We start from the raw sequence: 18410 nt of genomic DNA, 5'->3' as shown, positions 1-18410 counted from the left end.
GAAAACTCGGTACTTGATGTCTACTCACACTTCTTTTCCTGTAGACAGTGTTGGGCCTCCAAGAGCAGAGGTTTGTAGAATAGCAGCAAGTTTCCCTTAAGTGAATCACCCAAGGTTTATCGAACTCAGGGAGGAAGAGGTCAAAGATATCCCTCTCAAGCAACCCTGCGATCACAATGCAAGAAGTCTCTTGTGTCCCCAACACACCCAATACACTTGTCATATGTATAGGTGCACTAGTTCGGTGAAGAGATAGTGAAATACAAGTGGTATGAATGAATATGAGCAGTAGTAATGGCGCCAGAAAATAGCTTGCTGGCGTGCAGTTGATGGTGGTAATATTGCAGGAAGTAAAGATGCAGTAAAACAGTAAATAAGCGATGATTGCAGTATTTGGAAACAAGGCCTAGGGATCATACTTTCACTAGTGGACACTCTCAACATTGATCACATAATAAAACCACTCTACACTCTCTTGTTGGATGATGAACACCATTAATTGTGTAGGGCTACAAGAGGACCTCAATGCCGGAGTTAACAAGCTCCACAACAGTCGATGTTCATATTTAAGTAACCTTAGAGTGCATGATAGACCAACGCAATTATACCGAGTACTAACATGGCATGCACACTGTCACCTTCAAGCTATGAAAGGAGGAATAGATCACATCAATACCATCATAGTAATAGTTAACTTCATAATCTACAAGAGATCACAATCATAAACTACGCCAAGTACTACATGATGCACACACTGTCACCATTACATCATGGAGGAGGAATAGAGTACTTTAATAACATCACTGGAGTAGCACATAGATTAATAGTGATACAAAGCTCATCATATGAGTCTCAATCATGTAAGGCAGCTCATGAGATCATTGTATTGAAGCACATAGGAGAGAGAGATTAACCACATAGCTACCGGTACAGCCCTTAGCCTCGATGGAGAACTACTCCCTCCTCATGGGAGACAGCAGCGGTGATGAAGATGGCGGTGGTGTCGATGGAGATGCCTTCCGGGGGCACTTCCCCGTCCCGGCGGCGTGCCGGAACAGAGACTCCTGTCCCCCAGATCTTGGCTTCGCGATGGCGGCGGCTCTGGAAGGTTTCTCGTACCGTGGCTTATTCGTCTCGATGCTTTAGGTCAGGGAGGCTTAAATAGGCGAAGAGTCGGAGTCGGAGGGGGTCTGGTGGCTCCACACACCAGGGGGCGCGCCCCCCCTTGGCCGCGCCGCCACCATGTGTGGGGCCCCCAGGGCTCCCCTCTGGTCCCTCTCGGGCTCTCTGGAAGCTTCCGTGAAATATAAGATACTGGGCTTTGATTTCGTCCAATTCCGAGAATATTTCCTTACTAGGATTTCTGAAACCAAAAACAGCAGAAACCAGGAACTGGCACTTCGGCATCTCGTCAATAGGTTAGTTCCGAAAAATGCATAAAAACGATGTAAAGTGTGAACAAAACATGTAGGTATTGTTATAAAACAAGCATGGAACATAAGAAATTATCGATACGTTGGAGACGTATCAGCATCCCCAAGCTTAGTTCCTACTCGTCCTCGAGTAGGTAAACGATAACAAAGATAATTTCTGAACTGACATGCTACCAACATAATCTTGATCCAATAATGATGTAAAGCATATGAACTGAGATCAAATCACTCAAAGCAAATGTCTATATTGTTATAAGAGATGATAATGCAAGAGTTAAACAAGCTAGAAGTTTTCATGAACTATTGCTTCAAAGACATGAAACCGTACAAAGTTCATTAAAGACGTGTTAAGTATTCAGCGTAGAATTTCTATCCTTCATTCCAAGCATCAAGTAAATTTTCACAACATAAGAAGGATTCAGTCAAGTAAACATAAACATGAACGTCATGAATCAACTGTTTCGAAGTCTACTCAACCGGTGAGCGCAAGCATTTGGTATTAGCACCAGGATGTTATGGCATAAATAGCGTTAATGGGGGTTTGGAAGGCCAAATGGAAGAAAGTCTTACAAAGCTATAAGTGATCATTAAACAAGAGGAAGTCTTATGATCGAAGCTATGCAAGGATTAGTGATTGCGATGCAACGGATGCACATAGAGCTATATGTGTATGAAAGCTCTCCAATGGAACTAGTGGGGGTGCATCTGACTTGGTTGCTCACGAAGACCTAGAGCACTTTTGAGGAGGCTCATCATTGGAATATACAACCCAAGTTCTATAGTGTAAATTCCCCACATAGTTATACTAGTAAAACATGAAAACTCTCTCATATGGAATATATGTGCTAAACATGAGCACAAATGATGACTATGAATACTGCAGGTGCTAAAACATGAGCACAAGTGTGGATAAAAGATAGTAATGATGCCCCCTTTTTCTTTATTCTCTTTTTTTTCTTTTTCTTTTTCTTTTCTATTTTTTTTCTTTCTTTTCTTTTTGTCTTTTTGATGGCCTCCATGGCTCTTTTCACTTTTAGGGGCAACATCCTAATATGACAACACACTCTTTGGTACAAATAACTCATAATGAATAAAACATGATGTATAAAACTGTATGCCTCTGCCAGTGTAGCAGGATGTGCAATGATCTAGCGTAACATGGGTAAACCACACATCAGCTATATAGAATCATGCAAAGAAATATGTAAATGATAAATGAAAACATGTAATGTAAAATGGAAGTTGCATGGCAATATATCTCGGAACAGCTATGGAAATGCTGTGGTAGGTAGGTATGGTGGCTGTTTTGAGGAAGATGTATGGCTTATGTGTAGGAGAACAAGAGAAAGCCCTCCCACGGGTTTGGATGTACTGGCGAAGTATGCAAAATTCTCAATGTGAGCAAAAGGCAATGCACAGTACCGAAGAGGCTAGCAAATTTGGATGGTGGAAGTGCCAAAAATCGTAGCTTAACATTAGTCAAAAAGAACTCACAAGCTTATTGCAAACATCTAGCAGGTTCAATATTAAGAGCATGATTAAAATTTACTCCAAGGAGGGCCGTTCACGGTGGCACAAGTACCCCGCTAGCTCCCTCGACCTTCAGCACAACTTAGTTATTACGATGAACTCTCAGACATGGAAAGCTATCAAGTCCAACTACACCTTCAACTATTTAAATAGAGTTTGTAGTACGGCACAAGCTTAAAGACAACAATCCACTACTGATTTTAACTTATTTAAACAACAAGCCTTACCATCTAAATACCTCAAAACGTTTGCAAAGAATCAAGTTATCAAAGCTCAATGATCTACAATATTATGCAAGTGTTTTATTATACCACTACCACATGCAACATTTCCTGAACCGACCAAATAACAATGAACGAAGCAGTTTCAACCTTCGCCATGAACATTAAAAGCTAAGAACACATGTGTTCATATGAACCAGCGGAGTTGTCTCTCTCCCACACAAGCATTTATTCAGAGAATGAAAATAACAAAACAATAAAAGCACACAGACGCTCCAAGTAAAGTACATAAGATGTGACGGAATAAAAATATAGTTTCAATAGAAGAAACCTGATAAATTGTTGATGAAGAAGGGGATGCCTTGGGCATCCCCAAGCTTAGATGCTTGAGTCTTCTTGAAAAATGCAGGGATGAACCACAGGGGCATCCCCAAGCTTAGACTTTTCACTCTTCTTGATCATATATCATCCTCCTCTATTGATCCTTGAAAACTTCCTCCACACCGAACTCAAAACAAACTCATTAGAGGGTTAGTGCATAACCAAAAATTCATATGTTCAGAGGTGACACAATCATTCTTAACACTTCTGGACATTGCACAAAGCTTCTGAAAGTTAATGGAACAAAGAAATCCATCCAACATAGCAAAAGAGGCAATGCGAAATAAAAGGCAGAATCTGTCAAAACAGAACAGTCCGTAGAGACGAGTTTTTTAGAGGCACTTAACTTGCTCAGTTGAAAATGCTCAAATTGAATGAAAGTTGCGTACATATCTGTGGATCACTCACATAAATTGGCAGATTTTTCTGAGTTACCTACAGAGAACAGTGCCCAAATTCGTGACAGCAAGAAATCTGCTTTTAACGCGAATCCAAATCTAGTATGAACCTTACTATCAAAGACTTTACTTGGCACAACAATGCAATAAAATAAAGATAAGGAGAGGTTGCTACAGTAGTAACAACTTCCAAGACACAAATATAAAACAAAGTTGCTGTAGTAAAATAAACACACGGGTTATCTCCCAAGAAGTGCTTTCTTTATAGCCATTAAGATGGGCTCAGCAATTTCAATGATGCTCTTGCAAGAAATAAGAGTTGAAGCAAAAGAGAGCATCAAAAAGCAAATTCAAAACAAATTTAAGCCTAACCCACTTCCTATGAAATGGAATCTTGTAAATAAATAAGTTCATGAAGAGCAAAGTAACAAGCATAGGAAGATAAAACAAGTGTAACTTCAAAAATTTCAGCATATAGAGATGTGTTTTAGTAACATGAAAATTTCTACAACCATATTTTCCTCTCTCATAAAGATTTTCAGTAGCATCATGAACAAACTCAACAATATAACTATCACATAAAGCATTCTTATCATGAGTCTCATGCATAAAATTATTATTACTCCCAACATAAGCATAGTCATTCTTATTAATTGCAGTGGGAGCAAATTCAACAAAGTAGCTATCATCAAATATAGGAGGCATATTGTAATCATAATTAAATTTATCCTCCATAGTAGGCGGCACCAAAAGACCACTATCATTATAATCATCATAAATGAGAGGCAAAGTATCATCAAAGAAAATTTTCTCCTCCATGCTTGGGGGACTAAAAATATCATGCTCATCAAAACCAGCTTCCCCAAGGTTAGAACTTTCTATATCATTAGCAACAATGGTGTTTAAAGTGTTCATACTAATATCATTGCTACTAGCATGCAAATAAGGTTCCATAGGTTTTTTAATTTTCGCATCAAACAATCCATGTCTTAACTCAGGAAATAGATTAAAAATCTCACTGTTATTTTCCATTATGCCTAACTAGTGAAAAACAAGAAACAAAAAGATGCAATTGCAGGATCTAAAGGAAATAGCTTTGAGCACTTACACAGCGCCAGAAAATAACTTCGTTACCTGGGTCCGGAGTGTGAGTGCCTTTTACCTTTCCTCCCCGGCAACGGCGCCAGAAAATACTTGACTGTCTACAACTGGCGCGTGGTTGACGTGGGAGGAAATCTCTGTGGTGTAGCTTCATTCCCCGGCAACGGCGCCAGAAAATAGCTTAGTTACCTGGGACCGGAGTGTGAATGCCTTTTACCTTTCCTCCCCGGCAACGACGCCAGAAAATAGCTTGATGTCTACTCACACTTCTTTTCCTGTAGACAGTGTTGGGCCTCCAAGAGCAGAGGTTTGTAGAACAACAGCAAGTTTCCCTTAAGTGAGTCACCCAAGGTTTATCGAACTCGGGGAGGAAGAGGTCAAAAATATCCCTCTCAAGCAACCCTGCGATCACAATGCAAGAAGTCTCTTGTGTCCCCAACACACCCAATACACTTGTCAGATGTATAGGTGCACTAGTTCGGCGAAGAGATAGTGAAATACAAGTGGTATGAATGAATATGAGCAGTAGTAACGGCGCCAGAAAATAGCTTGCTGGCGTGCAGTTGATGGTGGTAATATTGCAGGAAGTAAAGATGCAGTAAAACAGTAAATAAGCGATGATTGCAGTATTTGGAAACAAGGCCTAGGGATCATACATTCACTAGTGGACACTCTCAACATTGATCACATAATAAAACCACTCTACACTCTCTTGTTGGATGATGAACACCATTAATTGTGTAGGGCTACAAGAGCACCTCAATGCCGGAGTTAACAAGCTCCACAACAGTCGATGTTCATATTTAAGTAACCTTAGAGTGCATGATAGACCAACGCAATTATACCGAGTACTAACATAGCATGCACACTGTCACCTTCAAACTATGAAAGGAGGAATAGATCACATCAATACCATCATAGTAATAGTTAACTTCATAATCTACAAGAGATCACAATCATAAACTATGCCAAGTACTACATGATGCACACACTGGCACCATTACATCATGGAGGAGGAATAGAGTACTTTAATAACATCACTAGAGTAGCACATAGATTAATAGTGATACAAAGCTCATCATATGAATCTCAATCATGTAAGGCAGCTCATGAGATCATTGTATTGAAGCACATAGGAGAGAGAGAGATTAACCACATAGCTACCGGTACAGCCCTTAGCCTCGATGGAGAACTACTCCCTCCTCATGGGAGACAGCAGCGGTGATGAAGATGGCGGTGGTGTCGATGGAGATGCCTTCCGGGGGCACTTCCCCATCCCGGCGGCGTGCCAGAACAGAGACTCCTGTCCCCCAGATCTTGGCTTCGCGATGGCGGCGGCTCTGGAAGGTTTCTCATACCGTGCCTTATTCGTCTCGATGTTTTAGGTCAGGGAGGCTTAAATAGGCGAAGAGTCGGAGTCGGAGGGGGTCTGGTGGCTCCACACACCAGGGGGGCGCCCCCCCTTGGCCGCGCCGCCACCATGTGTGGGGCCCCAAGGGCTCCCCTCTAGTCCCTCTCAGGCTCTCTGGAAGCTTCCGTGAAATATAAGATACTGGCTTTGATTTCGTCCAATTCCGAGAATATTTCCTTACTAGGATTTCTGAAACCAAAAACAGCAGAAAACAGGAACTGGCACTTCGGCATCTCGTCAATAGGTTAGTTCCGGAAAATGCATAAAAACAATGTAAAGTGTGAACAAAACATGTAGGTATTGTTATAAAACAAGCATGGAACATAAGAAATTATCGATACGTTGGAGACGTATCAGTACTCTCAAGTTCAGTGTGCCATCCTATGCAGTCTGGAAGCCGATCTTCAAAAATGTTTTGAGCACCACGATCCTCATGAGTTGGTCAATGAGCTGAAAGCTATCTTTGAAACTCATGCGGCTGTGGAATGCTATGAAGCATCGAAACACTTCTTCAGCTGCATGATGGAAGAAGGCAGCTCCGTTAGTCAGCACATGCTCGCCATGACCGGGCATGCGAAGAAACTCACTGACTTGGGAATAGTGATTCCTAACAGACTGGGGATTAATCGTGTCCTTCAATCACTGCCACCTAGTTACAAGAACTTTGTGATGAACTACAATATGCAGAACATGAACAAAGAGTTACATGAACTCTTCGCCATGCTAAAATCTACTGAGAGTGAGATCAAGAAAGAGCACCAAGTGTTGATGGTCAACAAGACCACCAGTTTCAAGAAACAGGGCAAGTCTAAAGGTAAATTCAAGAAGGGTGGCAAGAAAGCTGCTACGCCTCCTGCGAAACCTAAGAATGGCCCTAAGCCTGATGCTGAGTGCTATTACTGCAAGGAGAAGGAAAACTGGAAGCGTAATTGCTCCAAGTATTTGGTTGATCTGAAGAACGGCCTTGTCAAGAAGAAGAAAGAAGGTATATCTGATATACATGTTATAGATGTTTATCTTACTGGTTCTCGTACTAGTACCTGGGTATTTGATACTGGTTCGGTTGCTCATATTTGTAACTCGAAACAGGAACTAAAGAATAAACGAAGACTATTGAAGAATGAAGTGACGATGCGCGTTGGAAATGGATCCAAAGTCGATGTGATCGCTGTCGGAACACTTCCTCTACATCTACCTTCGGGATTAGTTTTAAACCTCAATAATTGTTATTTTGTACCCGCGTTGAGCATGAACATTATATCTGGATCTTGTTTAATGCAAGACGGCTATTCATTCAAGTTTGAGAATAATGGTTGTTCTATTTTTACGAATAATATCTTTTATGGTCAAGCACCTGAAAAGAATGGTTTATTTCTGTTAGATCTCGATAGTAGTGATACACATATTCATAACATTGATGGTAAGCAAATTAGATTGAATGATAATTCTACTTATATGTGGCACTGTCGTCTTGGTCATATTGGAGTGAAACGCATGAAGAAACTCCATACCGATGGATTACTTGAATCACTTGACTTTGAGTCACTTGATAGATGCGAAGCATGTCTAATGGGAAAAATGACTAAGACTCCATTCTCTGGTATTATGGAGCGAGCTACAGACTTATTGGAAATCATACATACCGATGTGTGCGGACCAATGAGTGTAGCCTCACGCGGTGGATATCGTTATGTTCTAACCTTCACACCTGATCTGGGTAGATATGGGTATATCTATTTCATGAAACATAAATCCGAAACTTTTGAGAAGTTTAAGGAATTCAAAGTGAAGTAGAAAATCAACGTAAAAAGAAGATTAAAATTCTACGATCTGATCGCGGAGGTGAATATCTGAGTTATGAGTTTGGCATGCATTTAAAGAAATGCGGAATACTTTCACAATTGACACTGCCGGGAACACCACAACGAAACGGTGTGTCCGAACGTCGTAATCGAACTCTCTTAGATATGGTCCGTTCTATGATGTCTCTTACTGATTTGCCGTTATCATTTTGGAGTTATGCATTAGAGACAGCTGCATTCACTTTAAATAGGGCATCATCTAAATCCGTTGAAACGACACCGTATGAATTGTGGTTTAATAAGAAACCTAAGCTATCGTTCCTTAAAGTTTGGGGTTGCGAAGCCTATGTAAAAAAGTTACAACCAGACAAGCTAGAACCCAAAGCGAAGAAATGCGTCTTCATAGGATACCCTAAGGAAACTATAGGGTACACTTTCTATCACAGATCCGAAGGCAAAATCTTTGTTGCTAAGAACGGAACCTTTCTTGAGAAAGAATTTCTCACTAAATAAGTGACTGGAAGAAAAGTAGAACTCGACGAAATTACTGAATCTTCACTCGTTGATCAGAGTAGCGCAGTACCGGAAGTTGTTCCTGTGCCGCCTGCACCTTCAACAGAGGAAGCTAATGATAATGATCATGAAACTTCGAACGAGATAGCTATTGAACCTCGCAGATCGACAAGGGAACGTGCCACTCCTGATTGGTATGATCCTTGTCTAAATGTCATGGTTGTAGATAACAATGATGAAGACCCTGCGACGTATGAAGAAGCGATGATGAGCCCAGATTCCAACAAATGGCAAGAAGCTATGAAATCCGAAATGGGATCCATGTATGATAACAAAGTGTGGACTTTGGTAGACTTACCTGATAGCCGCAAGGCTGTCGAGAATAAATGGATCTTCAAAAGAAAAACAGATGCTGATGGTAATATTATTGTATATAAAGCTCGACTTGTCGCAAAGGGTTTCCGACAAATTCAAGGTGTTGACTACGATGAGACTTTCTCACCTGTAGTGAAGCTAAAATCTGTGAGGATTTTGTTAGCAATAGCTGCATTTTTCGATTATGATATTTGGTAGATGGATGTCAAAACGGCGTTCCTTAATGGAGACATTGAGGAACAGTTGTATATGGTACAACCCAAAGGTTTTGTCGATCCTAAAAATGCTGACAAGGTGTGCAAACTTCAGCGTTCAATTTATGGACTAAAGCAAGCATCCAGAAGTTGGAATCGACGGTTTGATAAGGTGATCAAAGACTTCGGTTTTATACAGTGTCATGGAGAGGCCTGTATTTACAAGAAAGTGAGTGGGAGCTCTGTAGCGTTCTTGATATTATATGTAGATGACATATTATTGATTGGGAATGATATAGAACTATTAAGCAGTGTAAAAGGTTATTTGAATAATAGTTTTTCAATGAAAGACCTTGGTGAAGCATCGTATATATTAGGCATCAAGATTTATAGAGATAGATCAAGACGTCTAATATGGCTATCATAGAGTACATACCTGGACAAGATTCTAAAGAAGTTTAGAATGGACGAAAGTAAGAAAGGGTTCTTACCTATGTTACCAGGCAAGGTCTTGAGTAAGACTCAAGGACCGGCTACGGCAGAAGAAAGAGAAAGGATGAGTAAGATACCCTATGCCACGGCAGTAGGCTCTATCATGTATGCCATGCTATGTACTAGACCGGATATAGCACATGCTGTTAGTTTGACTAGCAGATATCAAAGTGATCCAGGAATGGAACACTGGAGAGCGGTCAAGAATATCCTGAAGTACTTGAAAAGAACTAAGGATATGTTTCTATGTTATGGAGGTGACCAAGAGCTCGTTGTAACCAGTTACACCGATGCAAGTTGGAACACTGATCCTGATGACTCTAAGTCTTAGTCTGCGTACGTGTTTATATTGAATGGTGCTGCAGTAAGCTGGTCAAGCTCGAAGCAGTGCACGGTGGCGAACTCTTCAACAGAATCGGAGTACATAGCGGCTTCAGAGGCTTCATCAGAAGCGGTATGGATGAAGAGGTTCATTGTAGAGCTCGGTGTGGTTCCTAGTGCATTGGACCGACTAGTCATCTACTGTGACAACATGGGTGCCATCGCCAATGCACAAGAACCAAGGTCACACAAGAGGCTGAAGCATATCAAGCTGCATTATCATTCGATTCGCGAGTACATCGAAGATGGAGAAGTAAAGATTTGCAAAGTACACACTGATCTGAATGTAGCGGATCCGTTGACTAAAGCTCTCCCTAGGGCAAAGCATGACCAACACCAGAATTCCATGGGTGTTAGGTACCTTACAATGTAATCTAGATTATTGACTCTAGTGCAAGTGGGAGACTGTTGGAGATATGCCCAAGAGGCAATAATAAAAGTGGTTATTATATATCTTTGTGTTTATGATAAATGTTTATATACCATGCTATAATTGTATTAACCGAAACATTGATACATGTGTGTTATGTAAACAATAATGAGTCCCTAGTAAGCCTCTTAACTAGCTTGTTGATTAATAGATGATTATAGTTTCATAATCATGAACATTGGATGTTATTAATAACAAGGTTATGTCATTATATGAATGATGTAATGGACACACCCAATTAAGCGTAGCATAAGATCACGTCATTAAGTTATTTGCTATAAGCTTTCGATACATAGTTACTTAGTCCTTTCGACCATGAGATCATGTAAATCACTTATACCGGAATGGTACTTTGATTACATCAAATGCCACTGCGTAAATGGGTGGTTATAAAGGTGGGATTAAGTATCCGGAAAGTATGAGTTGAGGCATATGGATCAACAGTGGGATTTGTCCACCCCGATGACGGATAGATATACTCTGGGCCCTCTCGGTGGAATGTCGTCTAAATAGCTTGCAAGCATATGAATAGTTCATAAGAGACCACATACCACGGTACGAGTAAAGAGTACTTGTCAGGAGATGAGGTTGAACAAGGTATAGAGAGATACCGATGATCAAACCTCGGACAAGTAAAATATCGCGTGACAAAGGGAATCGGTATCATATGTGAATGGTTCATTCGATCACTAAGTCATCGTTGAATATGTGGGAGCCATTATGGATCTCCAGATCCCGCTATTGGTTATTGGTCGGAGAGAAGTCTTAACCATGTCCACATAGTTCGCGAACCGTAGGGTGACACACTTAAGGTTTGATGTCATATTAGTAGAACTTGAATATGGAATGGAGTTCGAAGTTTTGTTCGAAGTCTCGGATGGGATCCCGGACATCACGAGGAGTTCCGGAATGGTCCGGAGAATAAGATTCATATATAGGAAGTCATTTTATAAGTTTGAAAATGATCCGGTGAATTTATGGAAGGTTCTAGAAGGTTCTAGAAAAGTCCGGAAGAAATCACTTTGGAAGGCGGAATCCTGGAAGGACTCCACCACACATGGCCGGCCAACCCTAGAGGGGTGGAGTCCCAGGTGGACTCCACCAAGGGTGGCCGGCCACCCCCCTCATGAAAGGGTGGGAGTCCTACTTGAGGTGGGAATCCCACCTTGGGTAGGTTTCCCTACACATGAAAGGTTTTGGGTTGGGGTCTTATTCGAAAACTTGTAGTCCAACACTTGGGGGTTCCACCTATATAATGAGGGGCAAGGGGAGGGGGCCGGCCACTACAAGCCCATAGCTTGGCCGCACCCCTTGGAGGCCGGCCACCCGCTCTCCCCAAACCCTAGCCGCCCCACTCATCCACCTCTCCCGCAACGCTTAGCGAATCTCCGCCGGAGATCTCCATCGCCACCGCCACCACGCCGTCGTGCTGCCGGATTCAAGGAGGAGCTACTACTTCCACTGCCCGCTGGAACGGGGAGAAGGACGTCGTCTTCATCAACACCGAACATGTGACCGAGTACGGAGGTGCTGCCCGATTGTGGCACCGTCAAGATCTTCTACGCGCTTTTGAAAGCGGCAAGTGATCGTCTACCGCAGCAACAAGAGCCTCATCTTGTAGGCTTTGGAAATCTTCAAGGGTGAGTCTCGTTCATCCCCTCGTTGCTCCCGTCTTCTAGATTTCATCTTGGCTTGGATTGCGTTCTCGCGGTAGGAAATTTTTTGTTTTCTATGCAACGAATCCCTACAAAGATAGTATCTCTTCGACCTCCATGAGTAACGCCTGGGAGCGTGAGTGATCCGATAGGACGTAGATACCAATAAACACAAAAATGAATTTAAGCTGGCGGTAGAAGAGCGAACACTAGGGAAGAACTCTCCCTGGTCCACATAACCAAGTTCAAAAAATGTGTCGCTAACAACCAGAAGCATACTGCCAGAGCGACCATCTGTCGCCCTACAGCTCCAGTGAAAAGAGTTGCCCGTCTTAAGGGATCTAAGCTCTTAGTTCAGGGACAGATTGCTTAATAATCTCCTAAATAACAAAATGTCAATTCTAACCTTTTCCGAGTACTCTCTAACGTAGGTTTTATGCCCACTGCGGCCAGATCCCCTAATATTTTGGGCGGTGGTCTTGTGAAGATTTGGCCTAGGGTCCAAGGAGGGGCCTGTAGTTGAGCTCTTTGAACTCTATCCACGATGCCGTGAAAGCACATGGGTGGGGTATGGGAAAGGGGCTCATGTAGGATCAGGTGTTGAATGTTCCGCCCTAGAGGTATCGTCCCTGCGTTTAGCAACATTAGTCTCACATTTCTTTGACTCTGCATCTTCTGTGGGCTTGGCTACATTTTGCGTGATTGTCGGTTGGGCTAACTCCTCTAGGTAAAAGAGGAATGGCAAACAAGCTCTTCACAACAATGCTTGGATTTCCAGGATCAAGATGGATGAGTCCTTATCTATTCCACACATTCATGAGTATATTACGCTTTGGGCCCTCCTCAAATCGATCCACCTCCAAGAGGAGATTGAAAACACTATTGTTTGGAATCTAACGCCAAGTGACGAGTACTCCTCCAAGTCGGTATATAAGTCCCAATTCTTCGGGGCCACTGCTACTACCATGAATAGGTTGGTTTGGAAGACTTGGGGACCACCGAAAATCAAGTATTTGCGAGTTGGCTATCCGCAATAGGCTTTGGACGGCCAACCGCCTTTAGAAAAGAGGTTGGAACAATTTTGTCCTTCCCCGGCTTTGCAAGCAAACTCAAGAGACGGCGGCGCACCTTTTCTCCTATTGCCCGGTACACCAGCAGGCTTCCCTCCATCCGGAGTCAAGACTGGACTTCCGACCTCACCATCAAGTTATGATGGACTTCACTGACTTCCTCAAGGGAAAAAAATGGCCTCCATCACCATGCTCATAAGACGGTTTGAAAGGAGCGAACCGTGAGAGTTTTTAATATAACAAATCCGCTCCATCGCCATTCTTCTAGCATCGCTTAAAACTGAGCTTATGCTTTGGGTGGCTGCGGGGGCAATGGGTTATGTAATTTTGGGAGAGTAATCCCTTTTGTTGCTCTTGGACTTCGAAATTTGTCATGTCAGGATGCTCCTTCTTAATTAATGAATGGAGGCAAAAAAATTGCCTCAACATTTTGAAAATAAGATGCCATTTTCTCAAGCCTGGTGCTCCGATGAGACAGAGTAAAGCATCAGCAGGGAATCATGGGGGTACGGGACCTTCCAAACGAAAGAAATTCACACATTTTGACCCATGGTAACACGCAGAGACTATGTCTGATCGCTCCGTTTTACATAGTAAAAGAGCACCAATAATACTTCGGAGCGAGATCTAGCTAGTCTATGAGAAATATCAGCTTAGGCTATCTTCCATGCCTCACCGCCATGCATGCTGAACTTCTTGAGCCTGCCGTAGAACATGACAGCCATTAGAAGAAGCTTCCCTTCCCTGCTCCACTTCCCCGAGAAGCCAACCCACGCGTCCCTGCAGCTGCCGTCGGGCATCAGCTGCCTGCCGCAGCTATACCCAGTGCTGAACCCCACGTTGCCATACGCACTGTACACAACAACATTACACCACATACAGCATGGAATTAGTACAATTGATGGTCTAAAATTAGTAAAACTGAACAGCTACCTCGCAAATATTGGCAGCACGGCGAGATTATAAATCGATCTCTTTTCCTGCGTTTGCCTTTTCTAATTACCTGATGACTTCGACGACGATGTTGAGGACGCTGAAGTTCAGGGGATCATCGGCGATCTTCTGCCGCTCGGTGATGCATATGACGATGATGAAGATGGCTAGGCATGCAAGCGGCGACATGAGTAGCTTCTGCCAGATGCTACGGCTCTTCTGGTCGGACTCTGATCCCATTTGTTTGTCACTCTCTTTCAACGGTAGAAATGCAGTGTAAGGTGGTAGGTACCTGCAGGCACGAGCACAACAGAGTTCAGTTTTGGTATGGATGCTAATTTAACATATGAGATTACTTTAGTAATTAGCATATGAATACTGCGATAATTATACGGGTGTAATTAGTGGAACAGTAATACAAGGACGTACGTTATCACCGCCCAGTGAATATGACAACTGAGACTTGCATTAGTGGTTATGCACTTACCATATGAGTATTGACATGTCGACATCTAGCGTGTAGTAAATAGGTTAATTATATTAGCAGTATGTTGACAGGAGTTAACTAACGAACAACTAGGAGTATTAGCTTGGTGTTCACAACTTTCTCGTTAACTTTGTAGTACAAGTTATAAACATGTGTCGGCGGATTATTTGTTGGGATACCTTTTGGGTGCGGACTTTAAGAAGACGAAATGGACAGTTTTAGCTAGTGTAAACATCTGCATGAGCTTACCACATGCTAGGGGTATTTTTTAAACTTTGCACGTCAAGGGAAAGAGCTTTTAAACCTCACATCCAGTAGTCATCAAGGGAAGTGACAAAACTTTCAGAGCCCACACCATTAGGGAAAATAAGAAAAACCAAGAGGAAAATAAAGGAGAGAAGGTTGAAAGATTAAGCTTGTTATCAAGCAAAAAAATGCTCTCATAATATTGTTAAGTTCGAATGCACCAGATTAGTTCTCACCTTCAAACAATGATTTCGTCATCTTTGGTGCTATCTAGAAATTGTAGTATTCCACACTTGATAATAGTGAAAAAAGATGTTAATAGCTTTGGGCTGTGAATTTGACCCCGATTTGGGTTTTTTTTTCACATACAAAGCCCGGTGCCTACATGTTGATGTTGCTGCTGCACTTTCGGGGCCGAGAGCACCTCATTCTTGTGTTATCTACTTGTGAAAATTTGCTCATGTTTTTCTAGCTGTATGCTGACATCACACGTGAGATGTCCTAAGTTCACATAGTGGGGCAGAACCCGTTCATAACTCCTTATATGTTGGATGCAACAGTTGTTTTCTTTCCATGATGAGCAACTTTAATTAAGTCAAATTTTATTCCCGACAGTTTTAACGCTAGCAACAATGGAGAATTATCATCTTTGGTTCTACAAGCCTAATATGTAGTCCCTCAGTCCCTTAATATAAGTTGTTATATTGGTTGTAATAACGAGTGTGGACCTTTGGAGCATGGGCAACATCTAGCCAGTTTTTTAAAAAAAAATTCAAAAATGACGTTTCAAAAAATTCCGAGGAAAAAATCTAGATGTAGTAAATAATGTAATCTACCAACACAAAAAAAAAATCTCAACTCGAAATACCCGGTGGGCTGCATAAAAATGACAAAATCTGACATCTAAAGTATACTCCAAATATAAATTGTTAAGCCCAGAATATTAATCCGGATTGAGATTTTATATGTTGACAGAGTACATCATTATCTATGTCTATAAATATTTTGCAGAATTTTTTAGAACTTCAAAAGTCATGTTTTTAAAATATGAAAAATAAAGGGTTCCATGTTAGCCGAGCTCTAATGCGAATTTTGGTTGTAATAGCATCTTATTAACGGGAGTACTTTGTAAGCTATGTATTGCATGCGGACTCAGTGCTAGACAAGCATGTCTTTCGCGTGATGAGACTTACAGAAGCTTAGATGCCTTACTTTCATATCATATCAGTCAATAAAGTAATAATACTGTTTCCATAGTGCTCTATGACGGTCATATATCGTACGACGCGGGTTCCATACTTCCATCCGACCGTGCAATGATGGATTAGTGCGCCTATGGCTATATGTCAAATGTGCGTATCAACTTATCAACAGACAACAGTGGCATGTGCATGAAGGAACATGTCTGGAGCTACCTAGTGTAACTAATATGTCAATATATACGTTACCAACAATGGATGGAGGTACTTACATCATCACCACGTAGAGCACCACGACGGCTGACGACAAGGTGGAGAGGTCCACGACCGCCTCGCCGGCGTGCCTGGAGTTGACCGACATGAAGAGCGCCGCCACGACCTTCTGCCCGGCGGTGAGCCCGTGCAGCCCCTGGGAACCCCACTCCATGGAGCAGAGAAGTACCAGTTGCAGCAGCACGAACACGGCCACCGTGAGAGCCAAGAACCAAGTGTGTCTGCATGTCAGCAAGTGGTCGTACGCTACAGAATCCCCATCACATGGACATGGACTCCTGATCCTCCGAAGATCACCAAGCTCAGGCCTCTTGGTGACCCTATGGAGAGCCCAGATGGCCAGCCTCAGGAAGACAGGGAAGAGAGTGTTGCCGAGGAGGACGTGTGGCATGACCAGGAGGAGGAGACCCGGGAAGGTTCTGAAGGAGATCATCCCTTCGTTGGTTGGGACGAAGCCACAGTTGGCGAACGACGAGACGACGATGAAGATGGAGAAGGTGTAAGTGCTGATCCCCTTGCCGGAAAGCACGGCTCTCGCGCCGGAGACTACACTCAGGTACACCAGCATCAGCGTGTAGCCGGTGAGGTGCACCACCACATAATACACCAAAACTAGGAACAGAAGCAGCCTGGTAAGAGAGGCGCCATCGTAAGGCGGCTGGCTCTTCAGCCCTCCTTGCTCCATCTGGTTCTCTGCCGTGGTAGGGTCGTCGTGGTCGCCGTCTATAGCAGGGCTGAGCTTATTGGCACTGTGGTCATGCGGCGCTCCTTTCTTCTTGGACTGCTTGACGTAGGTGAAGTGCAGGCCAAGCATGCTCGTGAACACCTCGCCGCCGAGAAGCATGAGGATGGTTAGGAGCAAGAGCTGGGAGTTGGAGAAGGTCTCCATCTCCACAGCCACCATGCTCGAAACCGTCGTCGCCGACACCGACGTGAAGATCAGGTCCACGTCCATGGGCCTCGACGTGGTCATGGGGAGGGATTTAAGGATCAAGAAACCAAGCACGGAGATGGATGCAAAATACAAGAGCTGCAGCCAGAACGGGTGCACATGGAAAAGCAAAAGGTGGTAGATCATTTGAAGCTTGCCATATCGGGTGGTGCTGGAGGCATGCAAACAACGGAGACCCATTTTCTGCCGTACGTTCTGTAGAGTGTTCTTGGCTTCTTCTGCTGGAAGCAATCAGAGAAGTGGGCTATTTATACTCGGACGGAAGAGGTCTGGAGTCCAGTTGGTGTTGTGGTGTTTGTGGTGTACCTTAGCCCAGCGTGTGTGGTTGTTGCACTGGCCACTAGAGATTAACTGGTGCGCTAGCTAGAGATAACTCCGACTAGTGGAAGGTGTAACATTCTTGTCTTGGCTACTTTATCTCTGGTTGTACTGAACGCAGTTGCACAGGCCAATCTAGGCAAGACAAGTCAGCCTCGCTAAACAATTTCAAGAGCTGGTGCTAGGCAATTCTTAGCAGCGAAAGCAAGCTGCTTTTAGTTGGAGGAATGCATCAAATCATACTTTAAAACTGAAACGAATCACATTTATACTGTAAAACTGGAACCAATAGCATTTATACTTTAACCCTTTTGCTAATTCCAGGTCGACCAGAAATTAAGTTAGTTTCAGATCAACTCGACAACCGTTAGATTTGCATCCTGATTCTTGTATACGACAATTACACATGGATGTGTAATTATTGCACGTGCATGTGCAATTGCATATCCTTTGCCTTAGTTGCACGTGAATTACACATGAACCCAGGTGGTGACCGAGAATTAAGCTAATTCTAGGTTAACCGGGAAATAGTTGCGTCTATACTTTAAACCTGTACCAAGGCCGTTGTAGCTAGGTTATATTTTCTAACTCACCTTGGCAGCCTTGTCATGCTGT

General features: G+C 42.8%; 1 protein-coding gene across 1 annotated transcript; it reads right to left on the bottom strand.

Moving 5' to 3' along the window:
* Nucleotides 1-13902: 13902 nt before the first annotated feature.
* On the bottom strand, nucleotides 13903-17823 carry LOC127311208 (cation transporter HKT1;5). The gene is made up of 3 exons (XM_051341586.2): nucleotides 16525-17823; nucleotides 14391-14612; nucleotides 13903-14239 (listed from the first exon to the last, which is right to left on the bottom strand). The coding sequence occupies exons 1-3, from the start codon at nucleotides 17655-17657 to the stop codon at nucleotides 14041-14043; spliced, it is 1554 nt and encodes a 517-aa protein (XP_051197546.1). The 5' UTR covers nucleotides 17658-17823; the 3' UTR covers nucleotides 13903-14040.
* Nucleotides 17824-18410: the final 587 nt, after the last annotated feature.

This window comes from Lolium perenne, chromosome 7 (assembly GCF_019359855.2).
Source record: "Lolium perenne isolate Kyuss_39 chromosome 7, Kyuss_2.0, whole genome shotgun sequence".
Lineage (NCBI taxonomy): Eukaryota > Viridiplantae > Streptophyta > Magnoliopsida > Poales > Poaceae > Lolium > Lolium perenne.
Note: the sequence above shows the minus strand (reverse complement) of the source record. Positions and strands in the feature narration are given on the sequence as shown.

Bases quoted from the DNA above. Each gene is read 5' to 3' on its own strand.
- LOC127311208 (XM_051341586.2), bottom strand. From the start codon at position 17,657: ATGGGTCTCCGTTGTTTGCATGCCTCCAGCACCACCCGATATGGCAAG. The intron at 14,613-16,524 runs GTAAGTACCTCC...TCGTGCCTGCAG, and splicing joins GTGCTCTACGTGGTGATGAT to GTACCTACCACCTTACACTG. The intron at 14,240-14,390 runs GTAATTAGAAAA...TGTTGTGTACAG, and splicing joins ATCGTCGTCGAAGTCATCAG to TGCGTATGGCAACGTGGGGT.